The sequence below is a fragment of the Simochromis diagramma genome, unplaced genomic scaffold, assembly GCF_900408965.1.
Source record: "Simochromis diagramma unplaced genomic scaffold, fSimDia1.1 OVJJ01000402.1, whole genome shotgun sequence".
NCBI classification, from domain to species: Eukaryota; Metazoa; Chordata; class Actinopteri; order Cichliformes; family Cichlidae; genus Simochromis; species Simochromis diagramma.
Window position 1 is genome coordinate 8112999 of NW_024386972.1, and position 22031 is coordinate 8135029.

The following is a 22031-nucleotide window of genomic DNA, read 5'->3' on the forward strand; positions in this document are numbered from 1 at the left end:
TCAAAATGTTTTTTTTTTCCAACTACGAATTCCAAAGCTAATGTTGTCAGAAATATGAAAAAATGGTGGTGAAAAAATGTCTATAGGCTACATAAACAGTGCAAAAATAATCTCAGTTCACAAACCACATAATTTGAATGACACAGACTGTGAGTGAATGCGAAGAAATGAGGAGGGCACAGTGCTGGCGGTTAGCACTGGAAACAGGAAGCGTTACTTCATTATTTAGTTGATATTTTGTACATATTATCAAAAATTTCAATCCTCCCCCCCCCATAAAGAGCAATAGAACCTATTAACAATGACATACTAAATAATAACAACAACAACAACAACAACAATAACAATAATAATAATAATAATAATAATAATAATAATAATAATAATAGTTAGCCTATAACTCCCAGGTATATTTCCTTTGTATTAAACGTGTGTCTTAATTGGATTTTTTTCGCGCATTACAATAACTTTGCTTAGTTCTCCAACTTAGTTTTGCAGTTTTTTCAGTACTCAGCACGTTAATTAACGATGCAAAGCAGGAAACAATACTTCGATAATCCAACATGATGGCGGCAGTGCTCTCCCGGGCTTTGTTATTCTAATATCCTGCTTCTGACAAAAGCTTGAGAAGCAGAAAATCACGATTTTAATCTGCATTTATTAATCTTTTTTTCGTGTGTTTATTTATTTATTTTACTTTTAAAGAAAGTATGCCATGAAGGTGTCTTTATTAATTTATTCTTGAAAAAAAAGTATCCCTCGCATTAATGTAGGCAAACTTTTAAAATATAGTTTGTTTGGAGAGGTTTTTTGGTCATAGTTCAGCCATCTTCCAAACCAAGGCATGCTTTTTATTTTATTTATTGATTTTTTATTATGATTTTGTTTTTTATCTGAGAACTTCCAAAGCTCAGCAAACTCAGAAAATAAAACCCATCGAGTATCGGAAACATGCATTAAATTTTCATTTTAGAGAAAAAGAGAGGAGAACAGGGACACCGAGTGCTTTTCGATTGGAGATGACTCAAAACAGATCGATGATTTAAACCTCGCGGTATTTTAGCCCCTTTTATGAAACAGCCAACCCACTGATAAACTATTGTGGGGTTTTTTTTTAATGATTTGTGCAGCCTTCTTTTTCATGCGTGTTATTACACACGAACAAGCACGATTCATTTCGCCCCCTAAAGTTTTGACTGCAAGAGTCAAAGCCACGTCGCAACAACGGCCTGAATTGTAATAAGAACAGAAGATAATATAATCATCCCGAGCCCGCAACGTGACGCACAAACAGAGCGTTTCTAAGAGCAGATCTATCTTTTTAAATATATAAATATGAGTAATTTTCCTGGTGGAAAAAAATATGGCATTGCAGTAAAAGGACCTGTTGCTTGTGTTGATGCTCCACGGCGAGTTTATCGTAGCCTACTGAATATTTTCTCCCCATGGCATCAGAGTCACTTTTTACTCTAATAGCATATTCCTGCGGGGACTTTTTGGATGTAGTTTTACTGCGCTGGATGTATAGTTTCACTCTAAATATTTCTTTAGGATTAATGCAGCTATTTGGATTCTGTTTTGCAACAACCAACCTTTGAAAAGAGGCCAGAGGTCATCCTTCATCCTGAGATTTCTGCGCTTGGCATGAAGAGTCCTGGAATCCGAGCTGTTGTACAGCGTTTCCCTCCTCCTCTGATCCGAGTCTCAGTCTGGATATGAAAGCTTTCTGCACCGGGCTGGACTGCAGATTGCTGCTCAGGGAGTCTCCCCTGTTTACAGATGCATATTTCGCTCTTCACTTTGTTGACTCTGGCATGAAAGCTCCCACTCGCGCTGAACTGGCAAATCACATGAATGATTTAATGGCTGATATCAGCAATGGGGAAGAAGAGAGACCTCCATGTTTTTATGCATGGAGAGGAGTGAAATAAGGGAGAAGAGTACTCATAAAATATTGTTGACTTATAAAATAATAATAGACACAGCCTTTTTGAAGTTTTTCTTCATTCTACATTTGAGTAAATGTGATAAATCTAAAGTTTAAAATGCCCGGTAACATAGGAGTCAGCTTTTATGTACTCTATTATGTAATATAGGAGTCAGCTTTTATGTAAAGTATTATTACTAACAGAAGCTTGTGGTGTCTTTGGAAATCAAATACTTAAAGAGCTGCTCTAGCTTCGCTTTAGACATCTTAATTCTCCTGCTTTGAACAGTCTTTTCTTTTTTTTATGTCTACTGTAAGTTTTACCACAATAAAGTCTCCTTAAAACCACCCTCCATTAAAGCTACAGCAATTAAACCCTACAGAACTTACATTATTGGATACAATCAAATATTTGAAATTATATTTAAGGTGACACACAGGAATGAAAAAAAAGAGTCGGGCACATATATAATTTTGCTGAGAAACCAATAAAGTTCTTTTAAAATCTAGCTAGTAGGTTTATTTTAATTTTCTGCAATTTTAAATAGCTTCTATACATTTCCTCCTGAGAATGAACTTTCCCTAGATTTTCAGTGGTAATTACTCTGATTTAAACAACACATTTTTCTTTTCCTTTTACCTTAAATCTGAAGAGAAACTCAAAAACTGTTCTATACTCGAAGCAACGGCTGGACATAATAACACAAAAAGCAATAAGACTTCAACTATCTTGCCTGATGGTACAAGGCGAGGTTCACCACTCGATCTCTATATGAACACGTGTAAACCACAACAGGCCATCACTTTGAGCCGTGAGGTTTGGTAAAGACATTCAATCTCCACACAGGTTGTGTGCCCCCTCACCCCACCCCAACTGTAGCAGCTGGCTCAATCGCTCTCCTTCAGCCCTCTGATATGAAACTCTGTATCCGGTCAGGCGCTTTACGAGGATGTCGAGCCGTTTCAGGTCTCTCGGCCACGGCTAAATCCTACAGCCCCCTTTTATGGCAGGAGGATGGCAGCGAGAGGAAGGGGGCACTTGTTTCACCGACTGCGGTGATGGAAATGTAACCAAATACCAAAACTAGGGGTAAAAGGCGGAAGGGGAGCACATGCTGACTGACAGGTGCAGAGGTGGTCTGCTAAATGGAGCTCATTGGAGGGATGGCGATTTGTTCTGAAAGTGAGCATACCCACTAAGGCTTTAATTGAAACCTAAATCCATACATCATGCAGGCAGCAACACCTAACGAGGTGTGCTAGCAGTTCGTGTGTGTTCTTTAAATATGTATAGAGAAACCAACTGCATGCACAGTTATTAACACACAGTAAATGATGACACAAAAGACAGAATCACGATCATGACGTATTTATTGTCGGAGAGCATTTGCCCTTGTTCCTTACAGGGGTGAAAGCCTTCCCTTTGTTTTGGTGCAGGCAAACCATGTGGAATTAAAGCATCGTGTTAACGAATCGAGACCCATCAGTGTAAAAGCAAAACGCAACAAGGCCTATTAACCGTCAAGTATCAGGGATCAAGTGAAAGTCGAGCAAAAGTCGACATAACTGCTATGCTGCAGCTGCCGGATAAACTTTGATTCGTCCTGTTTTTATACACACTGACTGAAAATAAAACATTTCGTTTGATGATTTGATTTTTGCATTTGTACAATTTATACTCTACAGTATGTCAACATCAGTCATGTAAAAGAGAGATCAACTAGTGGGCCCCGTTATAAATAAATACAGAATATATATATACAGTACACACACATTCAAATGATTACAACCTGATGTAATAATTCAGTGTGTTTTCTGTAATTCAGCTACCGCTTCCAGCTCATGTCCTGATATGAAGTCAGCACCGATCACATTCCCGTCCAACTGAAGTAAGACACTAAAGGAGTATTGTGGTTAAAATGAGGGTCCCACAGCTGTCTTTGATGTCATGGGTTATCTATGAAATTAGCTGGCTGGAAATGTGAGGGGTAAAAAGGCCCGAGGTAGAGCGGCGCCCTCCTGATTACTGCTATACTTTTTACAAGTAAGTGCCAGCAGCAGCAGCATGGGCAGGTGCCAGAGGCTGCAAAAGAACAGCTTTCGGGCGCTGCTGCGGTCTCCCTTGTGGTAGAACCGGAAGGCCAGGTAGCTGATGTACAGGTTGATGGGTAAGGAGATGACGGGGAAGGTCCAGGTGGTGACATCCAGCACGGGCGCTAAAGTTGACAGACCGATCAGACCGAGGCTGTGCCGTAGGGCCACCCGCTTGCACATGGCAGGGTGGGTGACGGACATCATTCGATAGCCACCACGGGAGTAGTCTTCCCTCAAGTTCCAGCTGAGGGCGTTGAAGTGGGGAAACTGCCAGCTGTACAGGAAACCACCCAGCAACAAAGCACCTAGACGGAGTGATGGGGGGGTGAGAGAGACATGAATGTTTAACTGATGCGGTGCTTATTTAATTCACACTCAGATTACTCAATTGTGGTCAAGGTGTAAAATAAAACCACATATTTTTAATCTTAAAAAAGCGATAAGAGACAGTACTTCCATGCATTTTATTAGGTACACCTAAATGTACTTCCAAAACACCGGGTGCTACTCCTGTCAGCAAAGAACCGGAAACTGAGACTACAGTTCAAACGGGCTCATCAAAACTGGACATCAGAAGACCGGAAAATGTTGCCTGGTCTGATGAGTCCCAATTACTGTTGTGACATTTAGATGATTGGGTCACAATTTGGAATGAAACCATAAATCCGCCCTTATTTCAGCTAGACTGGTGGTGGTGGTGTCATGGTGTGGGGATATTTGCTTGGCACACTTTGAACCCCTTTACTACTAAGTGAGAATAGTTTAAATGCTATGGCCTACCTTAGTATTATTGCTGAGCATGTCTAAAGGCCTAAAAGCAAAAATGGGTCCAAACCAGTACTGTATTATTTTTTAATGGCTTTTGCTTAAAATATATAAATAAATAAATAAATAAATACAATTCTCATTTACAAGAAAACAAACATTCAGGCCTACTTCTAAAACAGAAACGAAGCGAACGGTTAATAAAAGAGAACACAAGTAAAATAAGTGGTTTCTTTTTCTGCTTAGAGGCAGCTTTTCTCATAAGTATTATTCCATTTCGTCATAATTAGTGAGTCAAACCAGAAGAAGAAGCACACAAACTGACAGGAAGGGAAAATACTTGATCTAATTCCCTCGCCACAAGACTTTGTTTTAGCGGCAGTGGCTTGTATTTTACATCCTGCACAAGTGTTTAAAAAAATTAAAAAAAAAACATAAAAAACAGACCTGTGGGTCTTTGTGCTTTCTCAGCACAAAACACAGTACAATACAAATTCTCTCTATGAGGTTAAGTCCCGTAATAAAAGAGAGCAACACACCTTTGGTATGACTATGAACGGAAATGAGTGCACTTTACTTTGAGAGGTCACGTAACTCCTTAAATAACTCTGGCCTATTTATTACTTCATGATGAATTACTTCAAACTAAAAGTAAAAAGACAGAAAAAAACCCCAATAAGTAGGACAAATGTGAAGACGAACATTTCTAAGACAACAGAGCAGCAACATAACGCCACATCTCACACAGATGTCATAACCGAACACTTGATGTGTCACCAAACATGCTGAATAACCTGCTCGGGTTCCATCTTTCCAACATCTTCATTTAATACCAAATTCATTTGACACTTTGCATTTAAACTCCACACGAACAAAAGCACAAATAATGCTACAGGGGCCCTGGGCATTATGTAAATCGAGCTTTATGTGCTTTAAAATCAGGCCCGGTCTCACACTAAAATAAGTTAGCATAAGAGCACAGCCGCATGATCAAATTACCTACTGCAACAAATAATTATTTTCATCAAGATTTATGTAGTTCATGTAATGTTATTAGTATTATGAAGGAAAACTAGCAAAAAGCTATATTTCAGAAGCTCAAATCTGTTGTTTTGGGGCATTCTGGTTTAAATGGATGTAAGTGAAGCTATAATTTTGTCACGACTAAAAAACTTAGAAGACGCCAGTCCGGGAAGCCATGTCTGTGTACTGTATATGCAGCCTTTTTTCCTACAGACTGGCTGAAGACACGAAACAGCATGCGCCTTTAGTTTGGAATAACATGCTGGGTTTGTATCGCATCACAGTTTGGCACGAGTGAAGAGTGAACAGTGACGTTATGACAGTAATACTGAGGCGCAGTATGGGTTTCATTGTGCAGTAAGCCTGCAATTAATCTTTTAATAATTACTCGATTAATTATTTAGTTATATCAAATGTCCCATAATGGGGGGGGGCGGCGGCATTATACTTGAGATGTTTTCAAATGACTTGTTCCATCCTGTTCAACTGTCTAAAAGCAGAACATATTTGATTTACAATGATATAAAACAGAGATCTGCAGTAAATCGAAATCACATTTGAAGAGCTGTGTGTGCAGCAGATATTTGGCATCTGTGTTTGATAAATCTATTCAAGCTGCAGGTTTTCCTACAACTAACTTCAAAATGTCTACGCTAGTATTAAAAATACAGATGCAACCTTTGACCCCGACTAAGTGACGGGATCAGAAGACTCGCTTATGCTGTTAGAGCATGTCGGCTGACAAATCAATACGTGATGAAATATCTGCAGAGAGGAGTGGTCTCTACCAGGCTTGCAACGCGTCCCTTCATTCGGGGACATAACAGTGTAATTTTGAATATTACAACTATGTGAATCATATTTTCTGGGCTTCTTCTGGAGTCTCCAGATTTCCCCCCAACTGAACACCTATGGGAAAGGTTGTAATAACAGCACCGTAAAAATGATAATATGGGTGTTATTTAAGAAGGGTAAATATGTAAGAAGCTCAGAACAGTACAATGCTACATTCATACCTGGCTCCAGACAACCTGTGGCCGCAGTCCAGCCCATCACAGGAGGTATCGCCCCCACAACTGCTCCCACCCACGTGTTGGTGATGCTGAGTCTCTTGAGCGGTGTGTAGCAACAGGTGTAGAGAAAGATGTTGAGGGCGCCCAGGAAGCCTGTCAAGGGGTTTACTGCCAGCGTGAGCAGAGCGACTCCTGGCACTCCACAGGCCAGAGCAAAGGACACTGCGTGGAGGGGGCTGATATAAGGAAGGGAGACAAACAGAGAGGGAGTCAGCTATATCGACTAGACAAAGCTCAGGTGAAAGCATGGGAACAGTGTGCTGATAATGTTTCCTAGGTCTTTCTAACAGACACCAGATAAGACAATAATAGCTTCAAATGTTCAGTACAGACACACGCAGACCCGTGGGGGCCAGCAGTCAGCAGCCGAGCATGGCTGAGTCTCAAAACGGGAGGCGTGGAGGACACTCATCTGATAAGAGTTTGTCAGGGATAAAAGTAGCGCCGCAAGATGAAGAGCATGTGCACGCACCAGAGATCAAAACTAGCTGAAGGAAACCACTGTGGCTCAGGCTTTTAGCTGGATGAAGGCTTCCTCCTCCTCTTCCTTCACCCCTCATCTTTAACTGAAAGCAGCGATGGCAACGTCTGGTTCAAATTCACCAGTAAATGCTTCATAAATTAAAGAGGGAGGAGATTAACATCTTGACCAAACGCAGGCCTTTTTCTTCAGAAAGCAAACGGGGCTTTTATTTTGGTGGTGTGGCCATACAAGGGGATTGGAGCATTAATGTGATTAGTGGTATTATGTCTTTTTTATGTGGGCTGAGATGGGGCTGTGCAGGCTGGCTTTGGGCAGCTGACAGCCTGGCTCTGGGCTGGCTCAGTGGGGGTCAGGGAAGGGAGTGCGTCACATGGCCTGAGGTGGGTTTAGTGTCCTTTGCTTACAGCTCGACACAGCCGCAGTCATAACGTCAGGCTCTTAATGTCAATACAGAAAGCCCAACAGGTTTCCTTTTGGTTAGACCACAATCAAGGTCATGGATCCAAATGTAAAACACCCATAAGGTTGAAGAAACAAGATGAATCTTCTTAAAGCCCTGTAATCTGTGAAGCACTCAAACGGTCAGAGAGCGCAAAGTAAACTGTGGAAAGCAAACCTTCTCTATTCAAGCCTGACCAGAAATAAAGCGGCTTGAGGGACTGGTGTAAAACTGGAAACTGAATACAGATTTATGGAACCTTCTAAGACTCAACACCACTCACATATTACTAAAACAGCCTACTGATCCACTGACATGAAATCTGCCACAAAAATCTCAAGAAAACATTCAAAACCTGTTTTTCTTACTCGTTTTGTTGAAATTTACACACAAAACTGAATATTTAGTTGAAAAAGCACTGAGGGTGACTACGTTTCAGTTACCTTGCATTTTACTAGCATTTAAATAAATGTAATACTGTATACTGTTCTGTAAATATGATTAAATTACTCAAATTTTAGTTCACGTTACTGAAATAGTTGTTTGATAAAATCTGTTGGTAAAACTGAGATGCATTGATGGCTTTATAAAAGCTAGTAAGTATTGTTTGACGTCCTGGTCACTTGCTTGTCCAACAACACTTAAAACTATTGAAAACATTTATAAAAGAAGTTTAAAACTACTTGACAAAAAACAGACTTCCCACCACCACTGTCATGTGTTAAAAAAAACATAAATTACTGAACTTCAATAACTTAGTGAAACTTAAAAGAGTGTGTTTAATATATAAAGTCTTACACTCCCTTGCTCCACCACCACTAAAGCAGTTCATTAGGCATAAAGAAAGCTCAGACAGGACCACTCGAGCTTCAATCCGAGGAGACTTGTTTATACCCTACAGACGGACAGCATTTGGGCAGAACGTCCTCTCTGTTAAGGGAGGCCATCTGTGGAACAGTCTTCCTCAACCCATTAGAGAATGCTCTACACTCAATTTGTTTAAGGCAAAGGTTAAAAACTGGTTATGGACAAATCAAGTGTGTGATCATGTATGAGTTGTATAGTTTTAATGTTTTATTTGGGAACAGAATGGTATGTATGTGTACGTTTGGTGATGGAGTTTTTATTATGAATGAATGATGAATTTTTATGAATTATTATGTCTATTTTTTATGCTTAAGGACAACAGATGGAAATTAGCCCTTGGCTATAATCTGGTATGTTTACATTCATGTAATTTTTTTTTACATTTATGTTCATTAACATGCACTGTCCTAAATAAATAAATAAATAAATAAGTAGTCTCAGAACCATTAAAACTTTGAACTTTGAAACTCTGAAATCCCACTCTGACTTAAGTATGTGCTGATTTCCACACTGTAACCAACTCTGGTTGTAACAGTTGCAATCTGAATTGCTCTCCTTAGAGATACTCAAAATGATCTACTGCCTCACCACATCTGGAAGCCTCAAATTTGACAAGACCACAACTAAGAGAGGGTGACTGTCATTCACATTTCCAAAAAAGGAAAGAAAAAAAAAAGGTGGGAAAGATGATATACTAGTATTGTCCTGATGTAACACAACAAACTACATCCAACACTGACATCACACTAGGCGGAGCAGGTTTTGCAGTAAGGACAAACAAAGCTGGGTAACACAATTTAACTCATACAAAGCGCTTTCCTAAAGGCAACACAGAGATGTGTAAAATGTGGCTTCCTGATGGCTTGTTTGACAGGACAGTCCGGCCTGCAATCTGCTCTCTGTCTCCACACGAGATTGTATGTGTGAATGAGGAGAAGGGAGACGTGCTAGAAACAATGAGCAAGAGATGCAGCTATTTTGTGAATCTCAGAGACAGACGTACACCTCCTCTTGTCAAACGAAGGCTAAAAGCCAGAGAAGAGAGGCTGTGTTTAGACAGAGGGAGAGCACTTCCAATAACCACCTCAGCAGCACCAGTACACTTTTAAACAGCATGTCAATGGAGAATTCCTTAAACTGGGATGAGATAGCTGTGGTGTGAGTGAAGAACCAGTCATGGTACTAACAGAATCTTTAGTTAAACAAAAAAAAAAAAAAAAGATCGTGTGGACATTCAGTCTATATTTAGAGAGCTGCACATCAATAGGTTGCTTTATTTCTTGGGGAGCTGTTCATCCTGTAAGAATGAACGGCAAATGAGGCAATTTCCTGGCAATGATAATGGTTGAAGAAGACCTGTAGTCTGTTTGGGTTTATGCATCAGTGAAAATCCATGTGTTTGCCTGCTGCTTAAAGGTGCTAGTCTTTCAAAAGGGGCAAGCAGAGACCAGCATATCCAGTCACTGAGTAAGATTTGTAGGAGCGTGGCAATCCACATAGTTCACTGAGCACCAAAACAGAGGTTATCTGATATCTAAAGAGCAGAGGTAGCACAGTGAGGGTGGTTAGGTAACCTACACCTCATCTCAACCTCATCACCCTCCTTTCCAACCTGCTGACAAGTTCAAATTACACCTGACAGGTGGAGAGCAGAGGCTCATCAGTGCTGGCATGCATTTCTCTTCCTGGCAGCTAAGGTCTCTCTACATAACAGCTATTGCTCTGGTTCAACACCACAATAACTCAAAAAGGAAAGCTGGAACTGAAAGGTGTAAATTAATATGTGCTACTGTTTTATTTAAGCAGTAATCATCATATCGCCTGCAAGTGCGCAGAGGCTCTGACATCACAAGCTGCTAGATCACGTTTCACCCCAGGAAAAGTATCCAGCTAAGGCACAAGGTAAGGATCAGGTCAGTGAGCAAGAAAACAGTAACACACTTTGTCTTTCACCCAGTGAGATGTACAAGAGTTAGTCAGGGTGGCTGAGCAGCTGTCACGCAGTGTCGCTGCACTAAACTCAACCCAAACTCGTGGTGAGCTGGTGCACTTCACTCCTCATGTGCATTCTCTGGCAATTTGTTTTACAGTCTTTCTAAAGGGATAAAACGTACCGATGGTAGTTCTATACCAAATCAATCATACAGTGTTTAATATGCAGGAAGGAAAATATTACCTGATCTGTCCTCTGACGAGCGGACGGTTCTTTGTTCTGTTCATGTTGGAGTCAAAGGGCACCTCGAAGTACTGTGGAGACAGAAGAACAAGTGGGTTAGTGCAGGAAAGTGACAGTCAAGTTCCAGATACAAGACACCAGACAAGAAGAAACAAGGAGGAGCTGTCCTGTGAGACATTATATTCTGTACGGCATGCAGCGGAGAATATTTATCAGTCTATGAAATGAGAACTTTTGCAAAATGTTTAAGGTAAATTCTTGCACACTTTCTACACTGCAATTCAAAAGATGCAGTTTGTCAAATTAAAATGAGTTTTCAATATATTGTTGAGATGCAAAGGTTGGGCTGAGACCCAGACAAACATGTTTTTATTTGTTTTTTAATTCAAACATTGTGCAGATGCAAAAAGAAATGTACATAATATAGTGTGCCTCATAGAGCAAACATGGGAGACTTTCACTATTACTGCCAATGTGAGCCTTTCTACTGCAGCATAGGAACAGAACCGATATGATGGGACCCGCTTTATGTACGGTCATAGCAACTCTCTGAATCGAAAGCTCACACTGCATTTTAAGAGTAAATGGACTGGAGGTGGAAGGTGGAGGCAGTGAGCTAGCTGTTGGGTGGGAGGTGGTAGTGGTGGGAGTGTTCTGGGATACAACTATGTGAAAAACTACTTATACTCCTGTTTTATGATCTGCTCTGGAGGAGTAAGCTTCAAAGTGCTCCCATGAGATTGGCAATGTGTGACTAAAACGCAAACATATGGGGTGCTTAAATGCAGGAACTGGCTAATCTGTGTGTGCGCGTATCTGTGTGCAAGTGAGAAAATGAACATACGTGTGTGTTTCTTGTCTGATAAAGCATCTGACTAACGAAAAAAGCAGATAAAGCATGTGAACTATGGAATATCGACGTCCATCTCTCCTGATATATGTTTCACATAAAATATCTAATAAACAGATAATCCACTTTTCTCATCTTAAACCCCAGTTACCAAATTTACTGCAGTCATTAAAATCATATCATAAAAAACATTGGAGGAATGTGCCACCCTTGGTATCATATAGATTTTCTTTTCTAATATCATTAGGGAGTGGGCCACACCATCAATCTCTGATACAGAAGATCTCTCATAATAGACGACTGTAATTTGGAGTAAAAAACACTGATGGAAAGATCAAACATCTTTGTGGTCCCCTTACATCAGTTTGCACTATGTTTGGTGTTGGGAGGCACACTAAGCCATTCAGATGAGAGCTGCGAAATGCTACACACATTTCACATAGTACAATATAATACAAGTACTTCATTTCGCCTGTTGTCACATGATACAGCTATCCTTTAGTCACAATTTTACATCCCATCTCAAGATAAAAGAACAAAACTGGAACTGAGGGTAAAGTTTAGCTCCTTATTTGGATGCAGTTACTGCTAAAATTGCAATGCAATAAAACTGTCCAATAAAAATGTTTAACAGTCAAGAACAAGTTTCTTACACTTGGATTAGGCCTAGTCTGAAACTCAAAAAAAGGGACTTGGATTATGCTTAATCCATGTCTGGGAAACTGAGCCTATAATTAATAATAATCCATCTTCATGCACTCAAAAGAAAACTTCTGTCTTCTGTTTTCCATCTTTGGTTCAGCTTTACTGGTCTGCTTGGTTTTGGACTGTACTAGGCTATGGCACAGCTGCGTATGCTGCTGTAGGACCCGAAGGCCCAGGCCAAGGTGTTAATTCTATTTCCTGGGTCAGGAAATGCGTCAGGAGGTCAGGGGCCGCATGAGAGAGAAATGCACTTTGCGGCCAGGCTAGAACATAACAGGACTGAAGCTGGCCTCAGGCAGGCCCAGGGCCAAGCTCACTGCAACACTGCTCACATAAAAAGGACCCACTTAGTTTCCAATAACATCATCCCACGTGGTTTAAAAAAAGAAAGAAAAAAAAAGCACAAATTCTGTGCACAACAGGACTCTGTCTTTTGTTCAGCCACAGGCGTAACAACACACCTGTACTGTACATATGAAGTGAAGTAAATTATCTCTCTCCCGTTGCTTGGATCATGCTGTCGTGTGCATTTGCAGAGACTGATACGTAAATGTCACGCGGCCGATCCTGTTCCGTGAGCCGTGTTGTCATTTCACAGTTTGTCCAGTCCTGCTCGTGTTCCTCCCTCTCTGCCTTTTAAGTCGAATTGCCTCATCTGGTTCGCATTAGCGGCCTTCACAACCCATGTCATTATTTCCGCCCAACATCGCCATGTGTTACAGTGGTGGCATTAAAATAACTGGGCCAGTTGTGTTTTGTGTGTGTGCGCGTGTGCTGCTACAGGTAGGTCCCGAGTTTGTAATGATTTGTAATTGTTGACAGGTCTTCAACTACACCGAGACCTTGATTGTGTAATTAACTGACTGTGGATGACGGTTATAGCATTTAGAAACCGTTTCAAACTCCACTTTAAGACCAGAGTAGGGTTTATATTTAAAAATAAAAATGTGTTTAGTGGCGAGATATATAAAAATACCCTGCTTTGAATAAAAATGTATGCCCCCCAGATTAAAAAAAAAAAAAAAAGTGAAAAGAAGAGTGTTGATTGTTGTGACAAGGTTTGGAAAGGACTTTGATAGCCTCTTTTTATTTTTGGTATGAGCAATATGCTAATGCATAAAGTACATTTTGAGCTGTGATGCATGTGGACAATGCCTCAGAAGAAGATATAAACAGATCTTTGAGTTTTTTGGGGGATTTTTTTGTTTGTTTTTAACCTCATGCAGCTCTGCTCACATCACTAACTGATACACTATGACGTCTAATTGAAACGGATGGTTTCTGTTTATTTTAAGAGCGCCACTGTTCACTCATCATTCATTTCCTGACAATGCTGAACAGTGTAGGAAAATAGGCCATTTATAATAATCTGCGTAGCTGCAACAAACAAACTGCATCTTTAGCTCCAGCTAAAGAAATGACTAAACTGACAACATTTCCAACCCTATGGATCAGCTTAGGGATATACAATAAAAGACTGGTGTAGGACCGGAAGCTATGGACATGAGTGCTGCTTTCAATTATGAACGCACACGCACACACAAAACCCCTAACTGTAGGGACAATTATCTGCCAGACGATGAGGATGGAGAGCAGGAGAGACCAAAGAGAAAAAAGGCAAAGGAGAGGGGGTGTTCAGCTGCCAGATCCTTTGAGCTATCAAAGACAGAACGTGATCCACCGCCAACCACCAGGGCTCAATTGATAACAGGCTTGGGGGAGGCATTTCCTATTCTTGTGCAGAAGTGTATCTGTTTGATGACTGTAATTTAAACACTCAGGCAGCATAATTTAAGGCCATATTTTAACAAAATGTGCAAAAAAAAAATCCTTTCATGAAGTTGGCCTGTAAAACAATTAAGAAGAATGAACAACAGAGGACAAATTTAGATGTTAACTGACCGCTTACACATCTCTGATCTGAAAGCAAAAACAACAATAGGAAGTGCAGCGATGGTTAAGAGAGGAGTGCTACAGTAAGTACACTCTGTTTACTCAGGAGGCAAAAGTGTGCCTAAACACAGACACGGGGGGGAAAAGACACAACTAAGCAGCTGTATGACTTTGGCTCACAGAAACATCAGCTGGCCATCAACAGCGTCTCCCTCTCTTGTTCTGGCGAAAAAAACCCAGGTGCACGGGTAAGCCCAACAATCGCAAGTCATCACTTGTCAAGACTGTCACCTGTTTGCGCACTGCAGTTGAATAGCAGAGTCAAACATCCACAGGGGTGGGTGGTGCTCTGCTGCATGCGAGCCAAGTCTACTTTAAAAAAAAAGAAAAGAGAAAAGCATCAGAGCTTTTAAAAGCTCTTTCACCACCAACTGTGAACTGTCTCTGATCAGCCACTTGACAAACAAGCAGCCAAAGATTTACATAGATTAAGCTTTCCTCAGAAGTCAATTCAATGTTTCTGGCAGACGTTCGTGATGTTTGGAAGTCAAATGAAAGAAAAGAAAAAAAGCAGACAGGGCATGCGACCTGACTAGTCACAACACTAAACAATGGTATGGAAGATCAAGGTTATTTCAAGGGGTTTCCACTTCTAGCGAATGAGCTGTGCTGTCACAAAAAATGCAACTGAGAGGCAAATAAAGTGGCTTGGAACTATTTGAGTAATGCTCTAATTTTACACTGCTTCCCTGAAAAACCTGTTATACACTGCCAAAGTACTTATTAGTACTGCAAAGATGAGCCCTTTGTGAATGTCTGTGAGGACAGCAAAGCCTCGATACAGATGGGTTGTTGGTGGTTTATAAGTGGTTGGAAAAAAAAGGTAAATGAAATGATTCTTAAATATAGCACTTTTCTACTCTACTTGAGCACTCCAGGTGCTTTATACAACATGCCATTCACCATTCACACAAGCACTTCTATCTAAGCGCTTTCTTTCCAACATTCACACACATTCATACTTGGAGTTCAGTGTCTTGCCCAAGGATACTTTATGCATGCAGACTGCATCAGCCAAGGATCAAACCACCAACCTTCCGATTAGTAGATAACCTGCTCTACTTCCTGAGCCACAGCCCGAGGTGGCAAAGGAGACACACCACAAGAGACAACGGTCCTAATATGAATTCAGCTACACATGTTCAGCTAGAGAAAAGATTTGTTTCCAGAAAATGTAAATGCAGGATTTTCTTTAATGCTAAAAAAAAAAAAAAAAAAAAAAAATTCTTGAGAAGCGCAGCACTTTTAATATTTGCATCACCTTAGGGCATCTCCCTTACTCCATTTCTGTATATAGCAGTATTTAGATCACACTATCTGCAGTGAAAGGGAAAGATAAAAATGTCTTCCGGAGTCTGGAATGCTGCATATGAACAGCTGGCAGATGTGTCTGAGGCTCTTCATGTGATCAATGGCGCTAGACGAGCTTGTCTGATTAAAAACAAAAAGCTCTGATTGCTTTCCCTCGTTACACGTATGTGTTCAGAATTAGACTATTAGCTTTAGCCTTCTAACAGCATGCAACTACCCCAAATGAAACATCCCATAATTCTTAGCTTTCTGAAATCCAGCCGCACTCAGTGCTGCTGTATAGCGTAGTCTCTTCCCACGCACCACTTTAAAGACTGCAGTACTCTGTCTGGCCAAAGCGTGGATCACGTCTCCCTTTCAGCTGTGTGCTGAACCCACACCTCTTCCAGCTCTCTTTATAGTGGTCTGTGTGGAGCTGTTGGCAGCGGTTCAGCTGGCACAGCATCCCTCTTGATTAATGGGCCGAGTGTGGGACAGTGAAGCGCTAAACTGTCCCCATGTTAATCAGCCAATTAATGCCGGGCAGAGCTGCATTACCTCTGCCCTGCCGATAATCAGTCCCGTTGCCTGTGAAGATATGGGCAGGATCTGGGAAATCTTACTGCAGGGCAGAGGCATGCTGTACTCAGTGCCTGGAGCATGAAGAAGGATGGAGTGCTGCAACTTTAACAAAAAGAAAGAAAGAAAGGAAATGCAGGGGATTTTTCATACATGTTTTTCTTCTAATTCATTTGATCAAAGGAGGGTTTGACAGCTGCTGCTTTGCCTCCAGAAGGAAAGTTTTTGCTGCACAACTAAAGATGAATGGGTGTTATCCATTTCTGTTGTGCGCAGGAGACCGGTTTAAACTGCTAGGACCCAGCTTTGTGGGAATATGGGTTTAGAAGTGATGCCATAGTTCATCTTACTTTCCCTGCGTGTCATAAACTATCAATATTTTCATCTTTTACACTGTATTATGACTAGGCCACAGTGCCTCCTAGTGTGAAGGAGGGCTCAGATTACAAGACTGACTCTTGCTGGGAGACGTTGAAGAGGAGAAAACCTTTGGGATTAAAGCATCCACTCTCACAAACAGATTTCAGAAAGAGTGCATAGCACCCAAGATCAGTAAACTTGCGATTTTAGTGATACATTCAGATCATTAAAATATTATACAATGTAAAATCCTTAAACTTGGACTTACGGCTCTATCCTTTGATGAATTTCCCAGTAGAAAGGTAGGAAGGGGTTGGTATAATTTCTCACAGAACTAGATATTGACCACGCTGGATGAGATCCTTGCTTTCACTCTACAGTACACATAACTATGCAAACAAGAGGAATGCCTTTGGAAAGCTGGCCAGCCATATCTCTAGTCTCAGCCTGATAAGTTAACATTCTTACTAATGAGGGTATTTCAGGCCAGTTTCTGATTACCATTAACTTTGGGCACACTTGACTGCTTTCTATTCAGTCTCACAAAGTGTGGGAAAATGAAATAGTGAAAGCTGAATTCATAGAACTGGGCTGTGTGTGTGTGTGTGTGTGTGTGTGTGGTCACTTGTTTAAAAAGAAATAAACAGTCCTTTCCGCCATCAGTGTGCATTTGGAAGTAACTGTGAGGGTGTGACTGACATGACATGCAGTTTGAAAGCCTCTCAACAGTTCGGGTGCAGTTGAAAAAGAGACATGTGCATGACCATGTGTATGTTTGAGAGAATGTGAGTGTTTAGATTTTTCGTCCGCAGCTGTGTCTGACCACAGGAAGACTGAAATGAGTGTGAATGGGTGTTCGTGTGTGTGTGCGCCTGCTTCAATATGGCTCTGATACGGCTCGATCTGGAAGAAATGCATGCTGGGAAAATAGACGTGATAGGGAACGGACACATATGAAAGCCCTCGCTCTTCTCTAAAACATGACAGAAGCCATCACCGCCTCTGGTAGATTTGTATTTGTGGCAGTGACCTGTGGTAAAATCCATTCTTCATCTCTAGACAGGTTCATTCAACAAGCCTTTAAAATCAAAATGAGGACGAGAAGAAGACAAGGCTGGGTATAGACCTTTATTTACAGCCGTACTTCCCTACTCACCCATAGCATTCCCTTTAAGGACATGAAATGTTCTTCACATTTGTGAAGAAAAGGCAGGATGTATATATTTTTTTAGTCGTTTATACATTTCTTTTTATCTTTGTTGGAATAGAACTTTGGAAAGAGGACAAGAAAGGTGAGAGGAAGAGCAGGGGAAAGACTGGGCCGGGCTGGAACCCGGGCCTCTACATTCACCTTACAGTGTATAGGTAGCCATACCAGCGTCAATATGTTTAGCATAACTCAACTGCTACATACGTGCTTATAAACCACAAAAAGTTGTGGTTTTCAGTCTTAGATAACATCTGGCAGCCCCTTTTCAGTTTGACATCTCTAAAGCGACAGGAAACACAATAGGAAAAAGCTGAACTATGTGTATTTGGAGGCAGAACATATGCAGATACACGCAATGCAAGGGATCTGACAGTAAACAGTGGCAAGAAGCAGCGGGACTAAATTATTTATCCATGAGTGACAATCTTGTTTGCTGGAGCAAATAGGAGGAGAGCGTGTAAACAGGGTAACAAAGTTCCTGTCAGAGTCTGTCCTCCTCCACTACCAGAGCTTTACCCCCGAGACCCATCCCTTCTCACTGTGTCTCTCTATCTGTGCCTCCTCATCTCCCTCACTATCCTCTCAAGTGGAAAAGCAACCAGTTAGCATCTTGATGGGTTAGAAGTGAGCTGTCAACTATCTGTCCTGTGAAAGCAACAAATATTCTTCCTGTCAGGATGTGGCACAACACAACTTGTAGAGTCTAAGAGCCCTAGCACAGGTTCTCAAGGAGAAGTTAAAATCATGACTGCAAAAATGTGTCTAATTGTCTAACTGTCATCGAATTATCAGAAAATGTCAATTTACAAGCTTTTATTTTTACTAGGAAAGGGGGTTTAACATGTCAACTGGTACGCAATATAAAGAAACCCTAGAATGAATGCTGCATAAACACTTGGCTGCAACAACTACAAAGCTGGTTAACCAAAGAGACAGTATATCTGCTCATCAGCATTCAATTTTAGTCTTTTAAACAAATTTAAATGCTGTTTTCCCCCCAAAAAATCTCTGTCAGTATGTCCACGTGAGACAACCAGTCACTAATTAGGTGTCATACAGTAAAAGCCAGATATGCAACTACTGTGCCTGACTCAATAATTGATTGAATTTGAAAAAAAACATAATAGCATTAAAGAGCACAGAGTATGGATAATAAATTAAGCTGTGTTCAACATAAACACCTTTTTTTCCAACTCTGCTCCAAGCTATCTCAATGACCATGTAGTTCATCTACAGACTAACTTAGTTCAGCTTGCTAATCTTCTCATTTAAACCATGGGTGGTATATTGAAGTATTTTAGTGATACTTTAATGTAAAAACACTGTCTCTCAAAATTACTTGCTATTCAAGGTTAGCTTACTTCAAAGGTGAACTGATAAATGGAAACTCCATCACTATCCGAGGGCCAGCAGATGGCCAATCAATTTGCCAAGTATTCCTTTTTTTTACTAGCCCTGGGCCACTAAACCAATGGTTAAGTTAAAAACTGTAAGTCAATACCTATCATTAAAACCATAATGTTGAATAATAGTATTAATAAAATCCCAATGACACATTTAAAAAAGTGCCATTATGATTGTATGCTGGTGAAAATCAGACCCATATTTCCTCTACTCACCCTGTCTCATGGTAAGCAATTATTACCTCTATTACCGGGTATCATTAGTACCAATTCCAGCCTATAGATGTTAAATGTTTAATTCACTGGATCTGATACATTTTGCATGTAATGCACACACATATAGGGTATAACCACCTAAGGGTACTTTTTTAGATGTCTATCATTCTGAAACTCATTACAGTTGAGTGGGTGTAAAATGAATGGGAACACAGCAGCTGCTACGTCCTTCTGCTTGAATGAGTCGCTACAAGGTTATATTAATGGTGCAGCCTTTACAGTTAAAAGCCCTTTTTTATGCATTCACATCTTTTGCTTTGGAAGCATGTAGGCACGCATAATCAGACACAGATAGACTCTTTGCTGAATTAAATCTGAACAATCAAGTGAGCTCTCTTATAACACAAACCGCCATGAGCATTAATTTAGGGGAACGTCTATGACAACAAAGCCTTAATTACAGAAGCCCCTTCAAAGCAGAGTTATGTTATGGGAGCTACATTGAGCGATTACACCAGTTTTGTTTGTGGGATGAAAAAGTGATGCTTACGGGCGAGACTAGAAAGAGAGAAAATGGTTATTGCGATGTACAGCAACACGCAATCAAGTGATATTATAGTGTAGAGATGATAAAAAAGCAAGTTTGATTTCACCATCCCTTTGTGATTCCCAGGTGAGGGGAAAACAAAAAGTGTTACCTCATATAAGGTGTTGAAAGAAATGAATGGAGACGTCAAAGCCTGAGCAAATATGTACGTACACACCCAGGGACGCACACTTTGAACTGTATTGTAAGCAGTAATCAGCAGTTACTACATGACAGAGTCTGCTCGGCTGCCGTGTCATCAAATGCCCAAAGATCCTTTTAACTATCACACACCCAACACAGAATAATAGCTTCCTCGGGTGAGAGGAATGACGGGTGGAGGATAAAGAGGTGAACTGACGCGTCTCTAAAATGTCATATCCGAGCACAAGCATGACAGACTTACTAAGTCTTGTGTCTGCCCTTGCAGTGCTACCACCCACATAAATCGTAGCATTTGCTGCGTGGCACTAGATACATGCCCAAAAAAAGCCACTTCAACTGCTTGTTAATGCAAACATCTAACCAACTTAATGTATTTAGTCATGTAGACATAGTTTAGACAACCGTATGAAGGTCAAACGGAGCATTTTGTCCCTCGCAAACACGCTCAAGGTGTGCAGACCATTGTCAGTAAAAACGTGAAAATGCATTGTGGATGCCGGAGCTCAGAGGAGATTGGCTAAACTGTTTCAAGCTGATAGGAAGGCAACAGACACTCAAACAACCACTTGTTTCCTTGGAGCAGATCGGCTACAGCAGCAGAAGACCACAGCAGGCACCACCCCTGCCAGCGAAGAACAGGAAATTGAGGCCACGATTTGCACAGGCTTACCAGAACTGAACAATAGGAAAGCACTGCCTGGTCTGATGACTTCTGCGGTGACATTCAGACGTCAGGGTGAGAATTTGGTGTAAACAACATGAAAGCATGGACCCATCTAGCTTTTATCAATGGTTCAGGCTGGTGTTGGAGGTTTAATGGCATGTGGGATATTTTCCTTAAATGCTTTAAGCTCCTTAGTACCAGCTGAGTAGCATTTAAACACCATAGTATTGTTACTGATCGCGTCCATCCCTTTACGATCACAGCATACGTACTGGAATAACAGTCTCCAGCAGGATAATGCACCAAGCTCAAATCATGTCAAACTGGTTTCTTGAACATGACGAGTTCACTGTACTCAAATGACCTCCAGAGCCACCAGATCTCAATCGAACTTTGGGATGCAGTGGAACAGGAGATCTGTGCATCCAAAACATCTGTAGCAACTGCGGGATGCCATCATATCAATAGGAACACAATTCTCTGGAGAAAGTTTGCTGCACCTTGTTGGGTCTGTGCTAAAATTAAGACAGTTTCAAGGCAAAAGTAGCTCCATCCCAGCAGTAAGTAAGCAAGAAGTGGTGAGTGATTGTATAACATTGTCAATATCCATGGATTTAAAAGTATACACAAGCGCTAATGAAGTTTATGTACTCAAAGGCTTTCCAAATTATCAGATCTTTTTCTCTTTTGTTTCTTGCCCCATATTTTGTTAAGTTTTAGCATGGTAATAACTGTAATGACAAAGTAGACCTGGAGGATATTTCTGCTTTTAAATGAGACCATTATGAGCAAAACTAAAAGGGCAACCACGATCACATAAAACAACCTTTTTATATGCAAAATATCAGCTGTGGCATTTTTCAGCTGTTCAGTTTATCCTTTGTGATTACATAATGAAGTACTGAAGACTTTGGGTGAATATGGCCAGAATAACAGTCATTGTAGACCGGGCATGAGACCTTTTTAAATTTCAAATATGTGCAGGAGCTGAAAGCACACAAAACAATTATTCAAACTACAGAATAGTAATAAAAGACAGCTAGTCTATATCTGGGGTTCCTGATAATAATGCGACGTCTTCATAATGCTTAGCAGACAGAGTGCACTATGCAACAGCAAAGCAAAACGATCTCTGAGGACTTTTCTCCAATAAATGCAATAGTTTCTTTGCCGACAGTGAGAAGCAGAGCAACAGCTGTATA

The 22031-nt window shown here is 40.7% G+C and overlaps 1 protein-coding gene across 1 annotated transcript in view; it reads right to left on the bottom strand.

Moving 5' to 3' along the window:
* Positions 1–3280: 3280 nt before the first annotated feature.
* Positions 3281–22031, bottom strand: part of LOC120738071 (protoheme IX farnesyltransferase, mitochondrial) — a 33436-nt gene continuing 14685 nt past the window's right edge. The window contains exons 5-7 of the mRNA XM_040039111.1: positions 10849–10919; positions 6826–7058; positions 3281–4326 (exon numbers count right to left, since the gene is read on the bottom strand). Coding sequence (XP_039895045.1) covers positions 3893–4326; positions 6826–7058; positions 10849–10919 — 738 coding nt within the window. The 3' untranslated portion in view covers positions 3281–3892. The remainder of the gene's footprint in view (positions 4327–6825; positions 7059–10848; positions 10920–22031) is intronic.